A 14,976-nucleotide genomic window follows, 5' to 3' on the forward strand; every position below is an offset into this window, starting at 1 on the left:
TCTGACAGGTTTACAGCCGATGATGTCCAACCAGCAGCAAACATACCAAGGTGTAATGGGAGTGCAGCAGGCACAGCCCCCTGGCCTCCTCAACAGCCAGAGGAACAGCATGGGGGGTCAGATGCAGAGTATGATGGGAGTGCAGCAGGCGCAGCCCCCCGGCCTCCTCAGCAGCCAGAGGAGCAGTATGGGGAGCCAGATGCAAGGCCTGATGGTCCAGTACACTCCACTGCCTTCGTACCAGGTAGGCATCGGCTGTGCTCAGGTGAGGGGATGCTGGGGAGAGGCCTCAGCGCTGCAGGCCTCACAGGAAGCACCTTGCTGCTGTGGGTGAGTGATGGAGCGAAAGACCCAGACCCATACACTTTGACAAGGTCACGTATGCTTGCCCACTGGGGGTGCATGTCCGTGTTTGAGCCAGTGTGGGGCATCTCTTGAGAAGGAGATCTGAGTGTGGCTGTTCCCTTGGCCTTAGTGTTCCCAGAAAAGCTGGCAGGGGCTGCCCTTCCCTGGACAAGATTGCTTCAGGCTGCAGTAGACAACAACCTGGCATGTCTTCTACCCTGTCTGGACCTTGGTGGCTCCTCTTTGGGGCCATTTCTCCCTGCTTCTGCTCTCTCTTGCCTGTCATTTCACAGTGCTGCACCTCTCTTCCCCATGCAGGTCCCCATGGCCAATGAGTCCCAGAATGTGGTCCAGCAGCCCTTCCAGCAGCCGGTGCTTGTACCAGCCAGCCAGTCTGTTCAGGGAGGGCTTCAGACTGGAGGGGTTCCCATCTACTACAGCGTCATCCCAGCTGCCCAGCAGAACGGCACCAGGTAAAGCTTCTGTGTTGCTGGCCTGCCTGGGGGAGAGTGGGCCCTGCTGCCCTACCGAAAGGGCATCACATCCTGTTCCTGCAGCTTGAGGAGATGGCTGGGCACCACAGACACTTGTCGTCTCTTGAGCTTGCCCAGTCCAAGCCCCCATAGCCGGCACTTCCTGGCCACAGCTGCCCAGCAGCATGCAGTGCTTTCTGTGCTCCTCCCAGAGGCAGCTGTGTTTCCAGCCATCTCATGTGCTGAGGGAGCCGGTGGCTGCCGGTGCAGGCAGGCAGACTGCTTCTCTCCCATCCCCAGCACCTCACCAGAGCACTCTTTGCTTCGCAGCCCTTCGGTGGGGTTTCTTCAGCCACCTGGCTCTGAACAGTATCAGATGCCACAATCACCCTCACCCTGTAGTCCACCACAGATGCAGCAGCAGTATTCAGGTAAGAGGGGCCGCTGGTCAGTGTTGACATTGATTCTGCACAGATTGGATTGGGTTTTGGAAGGGGTGGGGGGCTGCAGTGAACAGAGCAGCCAATTCACAGCTAAGTCTGGCAGCTTCTGTCCAGGGAGTTTCCTTAGTCTGACCCATCCCACAGTCCCCTGCGAGTGAGCAGCATGTGGCACAGGGACTTTGCTGTGGACCGATGCTGGCCTGTGCCTGTATCTCCTTGCCATGGCCAGCAGGCAAGGTTGGAGTGGGCACAAGGAGCTGCTGTGGGCTGTGGACTCCCTCTGCTGGCAACGTGGCTTAGTGTCACTAGGGCAGCTCATGAGAGCGGAGGGAGCGCTGTGGATGAGAGGAACAGCCCAGAAGGCAGGATTCCTGTGTCCTGTCCCCTGTGCAGGCTTGTGAGTCAGGGCCTGGTGAATTAGTGCAAGAGCTGGAGCTGCAAACCAAGAAACTGGGGGCTCTATGCCCAGTCTGTGATAAGACCCTTTGCCTAAGGATTTGGTGTGATGCTCAGAGAGGTGACCAGAGTTGCTTTCAACTTGTTCCCTCTGCTTGCATTTTTTCTGGATTAAAAGTCATCATTCCCTGATGTAAGCTGTAGTATCAGAGAGGGTTCTCTTTCTGCAGGGCCTTGGTAGAGCCTCTCTTCACCCCACCTGAGTACTCTTCTTCCACAGCAAGCAGCAGCAGTAGTACACAGAGCCTGGGCATTACTGTTGCTGTTCTCTCCCCCCAGGGGTGTCTCCATCAGGCCCTGGTGTGGTTGTGATGCAGCTGAATGTACCCAATGGCCCCCAGCCCCCCCAGAACCCCCCCGTGGTGCAGTGGAGCCACTGTAAGTACTACAGCCTGGACCAGCGGGGGCAGAAGCCAGGAGACCTGTACAACCCAGACACCAGTGCTCAGGTATTGAGAGGACTGGGAAGAAGGCAGCTCATCTTTTAGGAGCAGCCTGGTGGGAGAAAGAGGTCCCCCGCATCCACACTGTCTGGATGGGCTGGGAGAAGGGGGTGGGCTCAACCCATGGTGGTGAGACAGGCATGGGGCCGGTAACAAGCACTGGGGGTGTCTAACCCTCTCCCTCCCCCAGGCCAGCGCCCAGTTGAACAGCCCCATCACGTCCCCCACCCAATCCCCGACGCCGTCTCCTGTCACCAGCCTCAACAGTGTCTGCACAGGGCTGAGCCCCCTCCCGGTCCTCACACAGTTCCCCCGGCCCATGGGCCCGGCACAAGGTAAGGGGAAGGCGTGGGAACAGCACAGGGCTGGGTCTTTCCTGTGGCTCCCTTAGCCCCCTACAAATGTTTGCTTCTATTTTGCAGGTGATGGGCGCTACTCGTTGCTGGGCCAGCCGCTGCAATATAATCTGTCTATCTGTCCCCCGCCCCTGCTCCACAACCAGCCTAACTACAGTGCACACCAGGTAAGGTTGGGCCAGACCCCCACCCCTCTCTTCCTGTCCTGGGAGCAGACCAAGACCCCCAGAGCACCCCTCTCTGGGCAGAGCCCAGGGCTGAGCAGGGTAGTTCAGAAGTGAGCCTGACATCCCACCTTGCGCTCGGGTGCCCCTGGATTGGGTAGCAGGTTGCCTGCCCCATGCTGTTACCAGCCATACAGCAGGGCTGCCATCATAAACAGTTTTCCCTGGAGCCTGACACTGTGCTGAAATTTCACCCTGCTCCCAGCTTTGCCCAGGAGCGATGTCAGCCCCAGGTCCTTTGAGTGTCCTGGAACCATGCCTGTGCCCTGGTCTCATCCAACCTCCCCAAGCCACCATGGCATCATCCCAAAAGTGCCGGGAGTGCAAGGATCATCCAATGTCTCCATTCCCCTTCACAGCTGTGGCCTCATCATGTTTGGTCTTGTCTGCCCCTCCCAGGATGCTCTGTCGGCACTGTGACGCCACAGTGTCCCCTCAGGTGACATGTTACCATTTTTACTCTTTAAGGGACAGACTGGAATGAAACATGGAAATCGGGGCAAGAGACAAGCCCTCAAGTCGGCATCCACTGATCTTGGGACAAGTGATGTAGGCAAGTGATCCTCCTCCAGCAGCTCCCCCATTGCCCTCCGCCAAGTCCCTGCTGCACAGGTGCAGCTGGCACTGGCAGAGACTCCGGTCCCCTCTCTGCTCACACTGACATCCCCCAGGATCCATTGCTGGGGGTGGTTGTGGAGGACCGTTCCTGCCCTCTGCCCCGCTCCCCCGAAATACCCCCGGAGCCCATGCAAGGCCTGGCTGGGGGGGTGGGCGCAGAGCCAGTCCTGGTGAGCTGTACCCCGTGGGAGGGCAGCTGAGGAACCCGGTTAGATGCTGCCTGCACTGACCAAAGCTTTTGAGGAAGAGTGGGGAGATATTTCTGGGGAGTCAGTGATGAGCACCAGGACACCTGGGCCCTATTCCTACCTCTGTGAGGCCTGAAGTCTGGCAGGGTGTGGAGCAGGTGGGGCTGGCAGGCAGAACTCCTGGCAGCTTTTCCTAGTTGTCAGCAGAAAGCGACTGTCCAGGCCCATGAGATCTTATTCCTACCGTTGACTTCCTAAGTGACCCTTCTCTTTCATGCCTCAGTTTCCCAGTGGGGGTAGGTGTTGCACAGTCCCCATATTTGTGGGGCTTTGGGATCTTCCATGGGCAGCTGCCGGGCTGAAATCCCCAGTGGATTGTTTCTCTCCAAGGAGGAAGGACTCCCCCTGTTCCTCTCCTCAGGGCAGGAGTCTCCTCTTGCTCGTGTCAGGGAGGGGAGGAGAGGCACAGGACTGGCTATTCCCCGCAGCAAATGCAGGACCCGCTAATTGGGCATGAGCCCGACAGGCTGGAAGAGAGACAGTCTTCCTTGGCTCTCTGGAGGCTTCAGAGTTGTTGTCTCCCATGTCACCTCTGTGTCACCACCACCAACGGCAGCTGTTTGCAGGGGGCCCTTTAAGAGTTGCTTCCCGGCGAGCTGGCCCCCTCCCTGCCACAGGGAAGCAGCTGGCATGTTTGTTACATGCCGTGTTAATATTAGCAAAGAATCCGTTTAGCCAGGCCTCTGCTAAGCCCCAAAGCTGGAGTGAAGCCCCAAAGAGCTGGAGCCAGGAGGCAGCAGGGGTGTTTGGGTACCACAGAGCAGAGGCACAGAGGTTGACGTGACACTGGCCTGGGCGCAGGAAGGGATCCTCCTCGTGACAAAGCACACAGGGAAAGGTCACATTCAGCGTGCAACTGCCATCCCTGGGGTAGCCTGCCTGGGGGCAGAGGGCAGCAGTGCTGGGTTAGGTCCCCTCCTGGTACCCAGGATTAGGATAAGAAAGCAGGAGAGAGCACCCGGGAAAGCCCTAACTGGAAAGCCAAGCCCAATCAAAGGGATCAAGGAGGGCTTGGTGCTGCTAGAGCCTTGGGCAAACAGAAAATATCTGTCTCCTCTTGAAGCGGGGCACATGGGGACCAGGGTGGGAGTATCAGAAATGATTGGGACAGGCACTGTAGGGACCAGGAAGATGGGGGCAGTTTGAAGGGGAAGAAGTGACTAATTAGAAGAAATATCCCTGATGTGGGACCAGCTTAGCAAAGCTCTGCTTTCATGGGCCAAGTAGAGATGACTGCTCCCATCCCAGAGCTGGTGAGGAAACCGGACATCAGCTCCCACCATGCTGTCACCACCCGAGGTCCTGTGGCCAACACATGCTATCTTTCCACTGCAGTTCTTGGCCGAGTGCTGGAGGTGACGGACCTGCCCGAGGGCATCACGCGGACAGAGGCTGACAAGCTCTTTACCCAGCTCGCCATGGCTGGTGCCAAAATCCAGTGGCTCAAAGAGACTCAGGGGCGGCGTGGAGATGGGGGCGGTGGGGACAACAACGGGACTCCAGAGAACGGCAGGCACACTGACCTTGCTGCCTTATACACCATTGTGGCCGTGTTCCCCAGCCCGCTGGCCGCCCAGAACGCCTCCCTCCGCCTCAACAACTCCCTCAGCCGCTTCAAGCTGCGTGTGGCCAAAAAGAACTACGACTTGCGGGTGCTGGAGCGTGCCAGCTCGCAGTAGGGCTCATGTATGGGCACAGAGCACACTGGACTGCGGGCGCTTCCCTCTGCCTTCTCTCTTCCTTTCTGCCCTCCCTTCCTCTCACCCTCCTTCCTGGATATATTTATATGGACATAATTAAGAGACAAGAAATTGATTTTTTTTTTTAATTTTTGGAGTGATGCCCATGCCCGCCCACCCTACCCTGTGTATATTGTTTTGTTAAGCACTGTGTTGAACCGCACATACAGGTGTTGATTGGTATGTTCACTGCACATTTTATTTAATCTGATTATTATTTGGGGTTTTTTTTTTGTTTTTGTTTTATTTGAGGGGGGGGTGTTTTTAAATATAAAAAGAAAACTTGTCCGTCACTTTAATGCTGCTTTCCCGTTCTCTGCTGGCGCCAGCGCTCGGTGCAGGCTGGCAGCAGGGCCTGTCCTGTCCCCTTCCTCAGGGTGAGATGGCAGTCAGGGCATACACAGGAGTGCGTCCCGGCACGGGGCCTGCTCCACCCCAGCATACGCAGAGGGTGCGTCCTCGTTGCTCTGCGGAGGCTGGGAGAGGAGCACGGAGCATTTTGAGCTGGGGCTGGTCACCCTTCAGATGTTCATAGCCTCTTCTTCCCAGCTGCCGGCCCCGGGCTGCCTGCGATGGCAAGGAGGGTATGCCCCCAGCTACGTTCCCTGCCAGGGTGAACACATTTCTCCTGGGTGAAGGGGAGCTGCCCTTGAGCTGCTAGGTGTCCTCCTACCGCAGGGGTACAGGAGTTGGGCTGGCACCAGCCTCGCCATGGCGTTGCATGCGGCAGCCCTTGGAGCTTCCTGCGGTGTCCAGAGCCAACCTTGGAGCATGGGTGCAGGGGGAGAGGTAAGAGCTGCTTGGAGGGTGTGGGGGGCCTTGGTGCAAACCCTGCCCCTCTGCCACCCACAGCCAGGCAGGGACATAGCTCCAGGGGCTCTGGCACTGGGGGCCCACCCAGCTCCTGGGATCCAGCCCCTGCTGCGGGGCAGCACAGTAGGGGTCGGGTCCCCAGCTCGCTCCTCAGTGGCTGCTTCCTGTGGGGCAGCGGTGAGCGTTGAGCTGGTGAGCGTTGAGCGCGGGACCCTTGGCGGCACCTCTTCCTTCCCGCCTGCAGTGGCCTCCAATGCGAGGGCAAACAGGACAGCAAGGCTGGAGCGCTCAGCATGCCCCCGCGCTGCTGCTGCCCCATGCCAGGGGTGGGAGGGTCGCTGTGACGCCCAGCAACCCACTAACGCAAATAGCCAGCAGCTCCTCTCCACCCCGCTCCCCTCCCGGCTCGCGCACGGGCTCCAATTTCTCGGTGTCAGCCTCCGCCAGCGCTCAGCTGTCGGTTCCCCTCTGGCCTGTCACTCGGGTGCTCCGCAGCGCTGGGCAGCTGCCCCCTCCCTGCACACCCGGCCCTGGGGCTGGGGGCTCTGTGGCCCAAGGGGCCTCGGCGCCAGCCCCCCGGCAGCAAGCCCGCCACCAGCTTTGCGCGGTGTTTCATCACGGGACGCAAGCTCTGAACGTGGTGTAAGTGCAAAGCGCGGCTCCGCGTGTGGCTCCCCTTACCCAGCAGCCACTGACCCTGCTGGGCCCCTGCGCCACTGCTGGACCCCGGACCCCCCAGACCTCCCTGCCGAGCCTGTGGCCCCAGGAGTCCCCAGCCCCCCCCCCCCGCTGTCTCCTGCATGCTTGTCCTGTCGCTTTCCAGGGAGGACGGGGGTCTTGTGTTAACGGTAGCACCAAAAATAGTGACGCCTGGGTGGAAGGGCTCTGAGGATGGTCGACAGACAAAGGTGGCGTCAGGTGGGTTTTGGGGGTGCAGGAGCAGATCTGCTCCCTTGGTAGCACTGGGTTTCCATGGAAGAAAAGGCAGGGCTGTGCCCTGGTGCCAGACAGCGCCATGGGTACTCTTGTTCTGGCCAGCCAAGTGTGGCACCATTTGCCGTTTAATCTCGAGACGGAGGTGTCTGGGCAGAGACGGGCACATGCAGGTAGCTCAGGGGCTGCTGGCAGCCACATCCGCGAAGCAGCAGGGACGGTGAGGAGCAGCGCTGTGGTGCTGGGCCGGGAGCAGAGCCCACCACGTGCACAGCCCCTGCAGCAGGGCTGGGCAGCCTCCTGAGGGGCCAAGCCCGGCAGCCCCCCGGCAGTGGTCTGGGCCGGTGCTGGGGCAGGGCAGCAGGGAGCTGGGTGCAAGTAGGGCAGAGGGAGGCACTGGCCCGGGAACTGCTTTCCATCCAGCCAGGTCTGATCCCCGGGGGCTGCCGAGGCCACAGGCCGCTGCTGCCCTGGCTGAGGCTCTGCAGTGGGGGCAGCCCCAGTCGAGACGATGTCTTTGTCTTCCCCTTGTAGCATGACAGAGAAGGAGGTGCCAGAGCCACCAGCTTCATCTGCCTCAGGTGGGAAACCCAAGAGCCGGGTAAGTGGATGCCTGCAGATCAGCTTGGGTGAGAGGGGGAATCCACCTTCCCCACATGGTCTCTGCCTCAGGCCCAGGACCCTCTGTGGGGCCAGGGGTGCCCTGGTGGTATCTGCTTGAGTGGAGCACTATATGGGCATTGCCCAGCCTAGCTTTGCCCCAAGGTGCCTACATCCATGTGGTGCCCAGGACTTGCAACCTGCCCCTTGTGGGGGGACCCCACTAGGCAGAGAGAGGGTCCCTGTGCCCACCACACTGCACCCAGGACATCTGGGTTCTCCCCCCACCTGGTGAGGGAGGTTGTAGGTCAGAGCAAAGGGGCTGGGAGCTGGGCACCGGCTCCTTCCTGTTTTCCTCGCCCCCTGCGCCTGCAGTGCGCCCTGCAGCCTCTCCTGCTCCAGCAGCTGCAGAAGCTGAAGCAACTTTTCCGGCGAAAGCCCAAGGAGGAGACGGCACCGGAGCCACAGCCGAATGGGGAGCTGGTCAGCCCCTCCGGGAGGCCCATCTACTACATCTATGAGGACGAGGAGGAGGAAGAGGAGGAGGAGCCCGAGCCTCCTCCCGAGCCCCAGAAACTTGTCAATGACAAACCCCACAAGTTCAAGGATCATTACTTCAAAAAGCCCAAGTTCTGTGACGTTTGTGCCCGCATGATTGTCCGTGAGTCGCGGGGGCACTGGGCTTGGGGCCACAGGCTGGGGGCCAGGGCTGGGCCAGGGCTCCAGCCCTGCCACGCCTGCAGCCCTGGGGTCACATCATCTCTCTCCCCCCCCTCCACCCACCAGTCAACAACAAATTTGGCCTGAGGTGCAAGAACTGCAAAACCAATATTCACCACCACTGCCAGTCCTACGTGGAGATGCAACGCTGCTTTGGCAAAATCGTGAGTGCTCATGCCGGTGCGGTCCCGGCCCTGTGGGAAGGACCCGGGGGCAGCACCACCAGCTGGGCATCTGCCCTCCAGGTCCTTCGCGCCCACCCATTGCCCCCTTAGCTCGCCAGTGGCAGGCTGTGCTCTGACCCCCTCCTCCTCCTCCTTGCAGCCACCAGGCTTTCGCCGAGCATACAGCTCGCCCCTGTATAGCGACCAGCAGTATGCCTGCGTCAAGGAGCTGCTCTGTAAGTACTGACTTCATGCCTGGGGCGGGCGGTGGGGGGAATCTCCCCACACCCCCTCACTGAGCCCCTCTCACTCCATCTGTGCCCCAGCAGCAGCCAACAGGAGCGACCCAGTGTTTGAGACCCTCCGGACGGGCGTCATCATGGCCAACAAAGAGCGCAAGAAAGGGCAAGACGACAAGAAAAACGTGAGTGCAGGGTGGGCCTGTTACTCTGAGCCGGCCTGGGCGCCTGCCCACCCCTCAGCCCCTGACTGCTCTCTGCCTTGCAGCCGCTGGCAGCTATGATGGATGAGGAACCCGAGGCCATGAAGGCAGCTGGGGGCAAAAGCGAGGGCGGTGAGTGCTGCGAGCAGGCAGGGCTGGGGCTGCAGGGCTGTGCTCCCCCCGAGGGTGCGGGACGGGGAGCCCACTGGGGTGGGCTTCACCCCGAAGAGGGGCCCTAAGTCCAGGTCTCGCCCCAGGGCTCTCTGCAGGCACGGGAGGTCCCCAAGGGCAGGCTGGTGCTGCGGTGGGGAAGAGCAGCACAAGAGAGGTGACCCTTTTTCTCCTGTTTTCAGGCACCTCCGAAGGGGACAAGAAGGCGGAGAAGAGCACAGCAGATGACAAGGTAGCCCTCTTCCTCACCCCGTACCCAACGGTGCCCGGGCTACCCCCGGCCCCCCAGCCTCTGAGCCCCTCTCTCCTGCCCCCCAGAACAAGAAGCCACAGCAGGGGATGCGCAGCGGCTATCTGCAGTCTCACTACTTCGTGGCGCTTTATCGCTTCAAAGCCCTGGAGAAAGACGACCTGGATTTCCCGTGAGTTCCCAGCCAGGACGGGGGCGTGCGCTGGGGAGGGGGGTAAGTCTTCACCTCAGCAAGGCCCTCGGGCCCAGAGGGTGCTGTGAACGAACAAGGGCAGAAATCAGCAGTGCTGGCTGCGGTTTGGGGTTTGTGGCTTTTCTGCCCCGATTAGCCGTGCAGAGACAACGAGCCCTGGCTCTGGCCGAGCCACCTTCCTCCCCAGCTTCCAGCCTTTGTGCACAAACCGCATTTCCGAGGCTACTGCTGTTTTACGTGGCACTGCCGATTTCTTGCACCCCAAGCTGAGGCCAAGCTGCTCACGCAAGGGACCCGTCCTGCCCATGAGCCCAGGGGCTGTGCGCACCCCCCAGGGACCCCCCCCCGCCCCCAGCACAGGGCTCTCAGAGCTGAAGCTGTGGGAAGAGTAATTTTCCTTGCCAGTCACAGGGTCTACATCTGAGAGTGCTCTTCCCTCCCTTTGCAGGCCAGGAGAGAAGATCACGGTGGTGGATGACTCCAACGAGGAGTGGTGGCGGGTGAGGCACACTGGGGAGAGGTGACCTGGGGACGCAAGCTGTGCGCTCGGGAGGGCACAGCCCCCAGCTCTGCCACGGCCCTCCTGCGGGCTGGTCCTTGGGGGGGAGCCGGGGGGGGGGGTGTCTCACAGATTGCTCCCCCACTGACACCCATCAGCTGACTTCTTGCAGGGCAAGATCGGTGAAAAAATTGGCTACTTCCCCCCAAACTTCATCATCCGGGTGCGGGCCGGCGAGCGGGTGCACAAGGTGACGCGCTCCTTCGTGGGCAACAGGGAGATCGGGCAGATCACGCTCAAGAAGGATCAGGTGAGGCAGGGCCGAGGGGGTCACAGCAGGGCCCCCGGGAAGCCCCCCGGCCGGGCCCCTGCCTGCGGGCCCCCGAGCCTCAGCCCGCGCCTCCCCCCAGATCGTGGTGCAGAAGGGCGAGGAGGTGAACGGCTACGTGAAGGTCTACACCGGCCGCAAAGTGGGGCTCTTCCCCGCGGACTTCCTACAGGAGATCTGAGCGGGGCCGCGGCAGACGGACGGGCCCGCTGGAGCATCCCCAGCAGGGACGGGGCCCCGGCACGGGCTGAGGGGCCACGCTGGGCCTGTCCCTCCGCGGGGTGCTGGCGCCCGGCGCCCGCCCACCGAGACTCGATCCGGGCAGCTCCGGGCTGCGTTTTAGCAATCCAGGTGTGCTCCCCGCGGCGGCGGCCGGGCTCCCGGGGGGCTGCTGCGGGCCGGCGGGCAGCGGGGCCGCGCGGCGGTGCGGGAGCGCGGCCCCGCGGTAACCACGGCGACGGCGCCCCCGGGAGCCGGAAGCGGCTGGCGGCGATGGGCGGGGCGGGGCGGTCGCCACGGTGACGGGGGCCCCGGGTGGCGCGCGTGCCGCCCGTCGCCATAGCGACCGGCGGGGGCAGCCGGGAAGTGGGGCGGTGGCGGCCGCGCGCGAGGCCGCGATCGCCATGGAAACGGGCGGGCCGGGCCGGGCCGGGCCGCGCCCCCGCCGCCGCGCCCGCGGCAAAGGAGCAGCGGTCCGGGCGCGGCGGGCGGCGGCGGCGCCACCTGGCGGGCGGCGGGCGCCTCGCGCGGCACCGCCAGCCCCAGCCCCCCCCCGGCAGCCCCCCCCCCCGGCAGCCCCCCCCAGCGTCCCCGAGGCCGAGCCCCAGGAGCCCCCAATATTCCTCTGGGCACCCCCCAGGCCCCCCCCCAGGGCAACCCCCAGCCCCCCCGGGCAACCCCCCCCATAACGCCCTGGGCAGCCCCGTGCCCCCCAGGCAGAGCCCCAATAGCCCCCGGGCACCCCCATAACCCCCGGACACCCCCATATGCCCCCGGCCACTCCCCCAATAATCCCCTGGGCACCTCCCTATAACCCCCCCCCCAAAACCCCCCGGCAGCCTCCCCAAACCCCTCCCATGCACCCCCCCCAAGGCAGCCCCCCCAATAACCCCCCCTGCAACTCCTGGGCAGCTCCCAAAGAGACCCCCCCCGGCCTGCCCTATCCCCAAATCCCCCCCCGGCAGCAGCCCCCCAGAGACCCCCCGCAGGGCCTTGGCGGGGCCCCCCTGAGCTGCGCGTGGCCCCGCCGGTGCTGCTTGCCATGCAGGTGGCGCGCGCGGCGCCTGTCCTTGTCACACCGCATCACCGTCAGGGCAGGCGGCACTGTGCCCCCCCCCCATGAATATTCATAGTCGGGGAGAGCTGCTTTGGAGCCGGGGGAGCGGGGAGGGATTTCAAGGGCAAGCTGAGCCCCCCCCGCCGCCCCCGCCCCGATCCAGCCCCAGCAGAGCCTGCCCGGGGGAGCACTGTCGCCAGACCCCCCGGGCCCAGCCTGCGCGCAGCCCCCTCCTAGTGCACCCCGGCCCTGGTTTCGGGCGGGGGGGGGTCATGCACAAGTGGGAGGGGTGCGTGTGCACATCCAGGTACGGTGCACCTGCACGTGGGGCCGTGCACCCTGCAGTGGGGCTGTACATCCTGCAGTGGGGCTGCGCACGAGACAGTGGGGCTGTACATCCTGCAGTGGGGCCGTGCATGCTGCAGTGGGGCTGTACACCCTGCAATGGGGCTGCACACCCTGCAGTGGGGCTATGCACGCTGCAGTGGGTCCATGCACGCTGCAGTGGGGCTGTGCACTCATGTGTGTATCGGTGCACGTCAAGATGCGCGTGCAGCACGTGGGGAAGCTCACCTCCCATGAGCACTGGGCCCAGCAGCAGGGCGCAGGCGGTGCTGGGAGGGGGCTCAGCCCTGCCCCCAGCACCCCATCCTGTTGGGAGGTGGTATGCACTCCCGTGCCCCCTTGGCCATCTGTAATTGCCCCTATCTGCAGGCCGCGGGATCAGCGTGGAAATGAGGAACAGCCTGGGCCCCCTCACCTGGGGGACCTCAAAGCCCAGGTTGGCCTAGGGAGCCCGGGGGGGGGGTCCAGTTCCCCCCCACACACACACACACACTTTTGCAGTCTCGTGCCATGGGGCTGAGCTGCGGCGTTGCCTCCCCCTTCCTTTGTTGTTCTCCGCCTGGGAAATAATCAGGGGATATAAATGCATTGAGGGGCGCCCCGCGCAGCGGCTCCGCTTGTGGGGACGGGCCTTGGCGTGAGCGATGCGCGGCAGGAACGCGGGGAGGGGTCTGGCCTCCACTGGTCCAGGGCGCTCTGGGCCCCGGGGGCTTCAACCATGGGGGCCCAGCAGGAGCAGCTCCCAGCAATGGAGCACCAAGGAAGCGCTTAGCCCTCGCTCGGTCCGGGCGCGGGCAGGCTCCGCACAAGCGCTTTGGGACGTTTATGGCCCTCGTCACGCAGCCCGGCTGGGCAGAGGCAAGAACCCCATGGGTGAGGGCACTCGCTGCTCCTGGTGCCCCCGTCTCCAAAGAGCCTCCCCAAGTGCAGCCAGAGGCACCGAGACTCCCACTGCTGCAGCCCAGAGCGGGGGGGGGGGGGGGGGGTGCATCTGCCCCATGCACTGGCACGGGGAACGACTGCTCCTCTCCTCCCTGCTCACTTGCGTCCCCACCTTGCCTCTGCCAGGCAGCTTTTAAATGCTGAACCATTAAAATTTTCCAGCTCATTTGCTGCTTCTCATATGGTTAATTTTACCAGGACTGTCTATTTATTTATTTGCAGGGCCCTGTGGGCGGGGGGGATTGAAGCTGATTTGCTGCAGCTGGGAAGTGTGGGGGGGACCAGCCAGGGAAGGGGGGAAGGCTCCAGCTAATTTAACAAATGAAGAGAACAACTTAATTAAAGTAATCTGGAAAATTGAGTAAACCCCCTTTCACCAGCCCCCCCCCAAGCCCCAGCCCCTTCCCCCGCAGTGCTCGCAGGCCCCTAGGGAGGCCTGTGCAGGACAGTGTGCGCTTGGGGCCAGGGGGAGTGCTGGGGCCCAGCCCGACTGCTGGCGGCCAAGCAGATGGCCTTCATTGCAGGCGGGGTTTAATTGGATTGATCAGCAGTTAATAGGAAATTAAGTGGTGAATCCCCCCTGCTCCCCCCCTCCCTGCTCTGCCACCAGCATCCTGGCTGGGTCCTGGGCAGCCTCTCCCAGGGCTCTGGCTGCCCCGGCCGGGGATGCAGCTGGGGTCCCCACCAGGGATGCAGCCGGGGTCCCTGCTGGGGATGCACCCCTCGCTGTGCAGCCTGCCCCCATGCCCAGTGCTGCACAGCAGCACAGCTGTAACTCTGCTAGCGGGGATGCTGGGTGTCTCGGTGATAAATCCTCTGCAGGTGGTTTGCGCAAAGGGGTGCTGCTCCCGGCTCTGCGCGCCGCGTGGGGAACGTCAGCGTGGCCCACCCTGACCTGTCAGATTAATCGCCTCCATTTCTCTGTGCATTGCGTGAAAGGTCAGGATTCTTTGCAGGACCCGGGAATTAATTGCAATCCCAGTGATCGTGTACTGGATCCATATATCATCCTGGGGGGGCGGCACTGGCGTGGCAGGGATGGAGGGTCCTTCCAGGGATGCGTGCAGCCTGGGGAGCGTGTCGGGGGTGGCTCTGCTCCCTGCATGAGTAGCACGGCCTGTCCATCACTTGTCCCTGCAGGTGAGACCTGTCACAGCCAGCCTGGCCCCAGGCTGCCCCCGAACCGTGCCCAGCTCTGCCTCCATCACCTCCTCCAGCTCGCTGGATTCGGTGCTCTGAGGCTGTTCCCAATCTTGAGGCAGGGAAATAAATGCATTAAACTAAACTAAACTCTCTCCCCCCCCTCCTGCCCCCCCAGCCATAAATCAGCATAAATGCAATTTACATATTCATGGTATTTATCCAATAACTGTCCTGTCCCAGATTAAATGTGCCCTGGGGATCACCAGGCCTCCTTATCTGTGCCAGGGCGCTCCTGGGGAGAAGCAGCCCTGTGCCAGGATTGGAGCCATGCAGGGGGCTGTGCCGGCCGCTGCACGTCTCCCCGTCCCCCCCGGGAGAGGGGCTGGAGTGGGGAGCCCGGGGGGAGCGGAGGGCAGTTGGGTCCCAGACTGCCGCTGCTTCCCGAGCCTCTCCGGGCGGCTGCTCCCCGCGTCCCCGTCCTCCCCGTCCTCCCCGGCCGGGGAACCCGGAGCAGCGAGATCACAGAGGGCTGGGGCCGGGGGCCGGGAGCCAGAGCCAGAGCCGGGGCCGGGGTGAAGGGGTGGGACGCGAGCACAGGGAGCCGAGCAGCTCAGCTCGGCACGGGGGTCCCGGCGTGGGGGTCCCGGCGCTGGGGCTGGGGCTGCGGTGGCTCCTGCCTTGACAGGTCCTTGTCAGCGGTAATGACCGGCTCCGAGCCCAGCAGCCCCGGGCTCTGCGCAGAGCTCGTTAGGGGGGATTTAATGAGGGCAGGTGGCAGGTGCTGCCGCTGGCTGTTTCTCCCACTGTCTCGC

The 14,976-nt window shown here is 63.0% G+C and overlaps 2 protein-coding genes across 21 annotated transcripts in view; both read left to right on the plus strand.

Annotated features, from left to right (window-relative positions):
• R3HDM2 (R3H domain containing 2) overlaps positions 1 to 5,638 on the plus strand; it is a 67,651-nt gene extending 62,013 nt beyond the window's left edge. For all 20 annotated transcript variants that reach the window (XM_068921252.1, XM_068921257.1, XM_068921258.1 and 17 more), the window contains 8 exons: positions 9 to 244; positions 664 to 818; positions 1,149 to 1,249; positions 1,997 to 2,166; positions 2,351 to 2,495; positions 2,583 to 2,683; positions 3,209 to 3,293; positions 4,942 to 5,638. In XM_068921252.1, coding sequence (XP_068777353.1) covers positions 9 to 244; positions 664 to 818; positions 1,149 to 1,249; positions 1,997 to 2,166; positions 2,351 to 2,495; positions 2,583 to 2,683; positions 3,209 to 3,293; positions 4,942 to 5,285 — 1,337 coding nt within the window. In that variant the 3' untranslated portion in view covers positions 5,286 to 5,638. The remainder of the gene's footprint in view (positions 1 to 8; positions 245 to 663; positions 819 to 1,148; positions 1,250 to 1,996; positions 2,167 to 2,350; positions 2,496 to 2,582; positions 2,684 to 3,208; positions 3,294 to 4,941) is intronic.
• A 1,082-nt stretch (positions 5,639 to 6,720) lies between these two features.
• Positions 6,721 to 10,766, plus strand: STAC3 (SH3 and cysteine rich domain 3). The gene is made up of 12 exons (XM_068921376.1): positions 6,721 to 6,800; positions 7,626 to 7,692; positions 8,097 to 8,352; positions 8,478 to 8,575; positions 8,736 to 8,811; positions 8,905 to 8,999; positions 9,083 to 9,149; positions 9,371 to 9,420; positions 9,507 to 9,610; positions 10,080 to 10,131; positions 10,303 to 10,440; positions 10,541 to 10,766. The coding sequence occupies exons 2-12, from the start codon at positions 7,627 to 7,629 to the stop codon at positions 10,637 to 10,639; spliced, it is 1,101 nt and encodes a 366-aa protein (XP_068777477.1). The 5' UTR covers positions 6,721 to 6,800; position 7,626; the 3' UTR covers positions 10,640 to 10,766.
• Positions 10,767 to 14,976: the final 4,210 nt, after the last annotated feature.

The sequence above is a fragment of the Struthio camelus genome, chromosome 28, assembly GCF_040807025.1.
Source record: "Struthio camelus isolate bStrCam1 chromosome 28, bStrCam1.hap1, whole genome shotgun sequence".
NCBI classification, from domain to species: domain Eukaryota; kingdom Metazoa; phylum Chordata; class Aves; order Struthioniformes; family Struthionidae; genus Struthio; species Struthio camelus.

Excerpts from the sequence above, each read along its gene's own strand:
- STAC3 (XM_068921376.1), top strand. The coding sequence starts at position 7,627 with ATGACAGAGAAGGAGGTGCCAGAGCCACCAGCTTCATCTGCCTCAGGT. Across the intron at positions 8,353-8,477 it reads TTGTGCCCGCATGATTGTCC|TCAACAACAAATTTGGCCTG; the intron begins GTGAGTCGCGGG and ends TCCACCCACCAG. Across the intron at positions 9,150-9,370 it reads TGGGGGCAAAAGCGAGGGCG|GCACCTCCGAAGGGGACAAG; the intron begins GTGAGTGCTGCG and ends TCCTGTTTTCAG.